General features: G+C 38.7%; 1 protein-coding gene across 1 annotated transcript; it reads right to left on the reverse strand.

Annotated features, from left to right (window-relative positions):
• Positions 1-1925: 1925 nt before the first annotated feature.
• On the reverse strand, positions 1926-3748 carry LOC108993967 (1-aminocyclopropane-1-carboxylate oxidase 3-like). Its single transcript, XM_035694302.1, has 4 exons — positions 3513-3748; positions 3144-3370; positions 2673-3006; positions 1926-2442 (listed from the first exon to the last, which is right to left on the reverse strand). Exons 1-4 carry the CDS (start codon positions 3615-3617, stop codon positions 2152-2154), a joined length of 957 nt encoding a protein of 318 aa, XP_035550195.1. The 5' UTR covers positions 3618-3748; the 3' UTR covers positions 1926-2151.
• Between the last annotated feature and the right edge of the window lie 453 nt (positions 3749-4201).

A 4201-nucleotide genomic window follows, 5' to 3' on the forward strand; every position in this document is an offset into this window, starting at 1 on the left:
CATAAGCTCATCAGCTGCAACATCAATCCTATTTTAGTTACACATATTTTACACAAACTCATCATCACAAAATTATACAGATTTTACACAAACTCATCAACACGAAATTACATAGATTTTACACAGCCATATCATCACAACATTACATAGATTTTACACAACCAAATCATCACAAAATTACAAAAATTTTACGCAATTATATCATCACAAATTACACAAATTCACATTTTCTACTTTCTATTTATACTACCAAATTACACAGAAATCAACTCAGATACAGAAAAGAAGATGAGAAGACGAAGAGAGAAGAGAGAAAGAGGCTTACTGTGGACTACAGCCTGCAGAGGTGGTTGGGGAAGGGTGGTTGACTGTGTGAGGTTCCACGGTTGTGGGGAGGACTGGCTCTGGGTGACTAGGTGGCAGGGGGGAGAGAGAGGTGTGGACGCGCCCGCGGGGGTAGAGAGAGAGTGGTGAGTATCGCAGGTGGGGGAAGAAATGAATAAGGGCAAAACGAAGTGTTTTATTCTTGATAGCTTTTTGTGGCCTGTTTTTATCGCCACAAAATACCATTTTCTCGCCACAACAACAAATCACCCTAGAAAAGAAAAAAAAATAGGTAAGTTTATTTGCAACGAGATAAAGTCGCCGCAAGAGCTAAATAGCCCGTCGCAAAACAGATAACCCATGACCAAACCATATTTTTGGCCATACTATTTGCGATGAGAAAAAGTCACCGCAAAATTTTTTTATCCCACAAAGTTGTATTTGTCGATGCTATGTCATGGTAAAAGGTCATTTTTTTACCCACGAACTGTTTTTGTGTCATTAGGAAATTACTTACGACGAGTGTATATCTTGGAAAAAAAAATTCATGGCAAATCAATAGAATCATCTGAGCGAGTCTTGACCTTAGAGATCCACTTACAACTAATCATAGACTTTCCACAACCAGATCTCATGTATGGTTATTAAATAATGCATCAAGATTCTCAATCATTGCATCTTGCAATTAGGGATTAGTGGAGGCCTCACGATAGGAATGAGGCTCATGCATAATAGTAAGCGCAATGTAGTAATGAAAATCATGTAGATGATCAGTTGGAAGAGATCTTACCCTAGAAGAACGGTGAAGGGAAATGTCAGTTGTGTGATCTGCAAGCACGGCAGGAATAGGGATTTCAATCAGACAGGGAGGCAGCTCAAGAGACGGAGATCTTGGCCTAGAAGTATCCAAAGAGTGAGTAGGTGGAATTCTAATTGCTTGACCGAATTGGATGGTCAATACCAAAACGTGTGTGGAGTCCACGTTATCCAAAATTCCTCTGTAAGCAAAATTAAATATTATAAGACCCACATGAGGTTATCCAAATTAATTAGATGATTAAGGAGGATCTGTATTTGTGAAAACATCCATGCTCGAAGGAGAAGATCAAGGTAGATTAGATGTGGACTCCTCAATAGTGCGGATATGATCAAGAAGCAAAATTGGCAACCATAGTGGGAATTTGTAGAAATGCTAGCGGTAGTGCTTTATGGACCATCGAATCAACAATTATGGATACCCAGCATCTCCTATCCTCAAACCACAAATCATGTTTGTGGGGTGGGAGTATGACCCTCTTGAATTTGATTCCAAAACAAATTTTCTACCATGATTTCACCTCTATCCCCCACAAAACACCCATTATTTTGATGTCATTCTCTTCGGTTGTTGCTCATTAACAATATAAAAGAAGAGAGATAACAAAGACAGAAACGCTAGATCGATCTCCCGAAAAAATTTCAGAGTGATATTACTTTGTTTCCGGTGAGAACTGTGGTGTATTATACGTTGTTGACGTATAAAATTAATTAAAATGTACCGCATGATCAATAAGTGTGATTGAGGATGACAACATTAATTGTAAATAATAACATTGTTATCAAATTTTAATATTATTTTGTTGGGTCATATACCACAAATATTATAAGATAGAAAGATGGAGAGAGTGACAGATAACAAACATCGAACCAGTTGTTCCCACAAGACAATGTTAACAAAGTCACATTCTACAAATAATCAATTCATAAACTTCAAAGTATGTTTAGGAAGTCACCACATATATAATATAAGACAACTATTCATTTTCTCTTCAACTAGAAAATTTTCTCTCAAGCTGATGCAATTGGACCCAAGCCACTTGTTGCCCTCATGGCTTCAAATCTTGGCTCCTTGGCCTGGAACTTGAGGCCAGCATACAGCTTCATGTAGTCGTCAAACACGAATTTTGGGTAAACATGGTTCTTCTCCTCATCATCTCCCTCTTTCTCTACCAGTGCTGGTGCTGGATAAATTACAGCATCACTGCCAGGGTTGTAGAATGAAGCTATTGACATTCTGTTCCCATCAGTTTGCGCTATCACTCTGTGCAGCACACTCTTGTACTTCCCATTAGTGATGACCTATGCATATACATTCAAGATCAGTTTAATGTCATCATATTAATTGTGCTGGGACTCATTATAGGCTAGCCAATGTGGTGTGTGTTGGGTGTGTCGATAAACAGACTTGCATGAGATCCTGGTAAGATAACTTGTTGATTATTGATCATGTGTTCCTTAAAAAGTTCTGTTTTTTTTTTTTTCTCTTATTACAATAAATTATTATAAAACTTAATTTCTTATATATATACCTCGAGCTGGTCACCAAGGTTGATGACAATGGAATGGCGCATAGGAGGCACGTCAATCCAGTGACCATCTTTGAGAAGCTGGAGACCGCTGACCTTGTCATCCTGGAAGAGAAGGATAATGCCACCAGCATCGGTGTGGGCACGGAGACCCTTGATCAGCTCTGGCTTTGGGCATGGAGGGTAGTTGCTAACCTTGGTTCCAAAACTTGGACCTTTTGATCCACACAATGCCTTTTTGAGGTAACCTTTTTCAAGTCCAAGATTCTCATCTAACAGCTCTAGGAGTTCCTCTGCCAGTTTTTCCAACTTCACTGCAAATTCCTTCATGATCTTCCTGCAATATTATTCATATTTGAGATGTTCTAAATATTATTTTGGATGTTCAAAACACTTCAGAGTACATGACTGGAAGTCATCTCAGATATTTGGTGGGTAGTTCAGGCGTACACAAATTGCAGACTCTTTACCTACCTGTAATCTTCTTGAAGGTCTGGAATCTCAGAGATATTGGAGTAGGGGAGATGGCGTAAGTGGAAGGTGCTCTCCCAATCCATGTCATGGACCTCAGCCTGAACACCCTCTAGACCCTTGCTTGCCATCAGTTGCTTGAACCTTTGCTCCATGCACTTCTTGTAGTGCTCCTTAGTCAACCTCTCCACAGCGTCCATTAACTCATGGGATATGCCATGATTAAGCAACTGCATATACATATAGAAATTTCAGAAAGGAACGCAAAACAGTACTTATAAACCCATAACTGGAATTGTAAATTAATAAGCAACTCAATAATGGATGATTAGCAAGGCTTAGCTCCAGCAGAGTACTGATACCGATAGGTACCTCAAAGAAACCCCAGTTTTCGCATGCATCTTTGATCTTCTCCATGGTTGCTCCTCTCTCCTCACCGTTAAGCTTCTCCAAGTTTATCACTGGGAAGTTCTCCATCTCTCTCTCTCTCTCTCGCTCTCTCTCCTCCTAAAGCAAGCAAACTGTGTTTTTTTTTTTTCTCTATAAGCAAGCAAACTGTGTTTTTTTTTTCTCTATAAGCAAGCAAGCTGTGTTCGATGCTGTGGTGTGAGAGTTTGGTGGTATTTATAGGGGTTAAATGCAAAGGGAGTCGTGAGGAAAAAGAACAGCTGTGAACTGGAACTCGGGTGCTATCCATATATTTTATCATCTTTAATCGACGACGTGACTTATTATTCTAAAGCAAACTCAAGTAGTATTTTACCATTGGAATTAATTGTACGAACCTGCAGAGGTCGCTTTGCTTTGTTGAACCGTCTCCTACGTAATTTGGTTGGACCCCACCTTCCTGTCTCCAATTTTGACCGATCACAAACCATAGGTCCACATAGCTTGCGACCACTTCTTCTTATAATTACTATTCATTCGTACTTTTCATATTCATTTCCTTTTTAATAAAATATAAAGATATTTTTTATAAGATATAAAGTGTAAAATGATGAATAGTGATTGATAAGAAGAATTTTTCTTCTTTTAAGTATAAAATATTTGATAATAAAAAT

This window comes from Juglans regia, chromosome 10, assembly GCF_001411555.2.
Source record: "Juglans regia cultivar Chandler chromosome 10, Walnut 2.0, whole genome shotgun sequence".
Taxonomy (NCBI): Eukaryota; Viridiplantae; Streptophyta; class Magnoliopsida; order Fagales; family Juglandaceae; genus Juglans; species Juglans regia.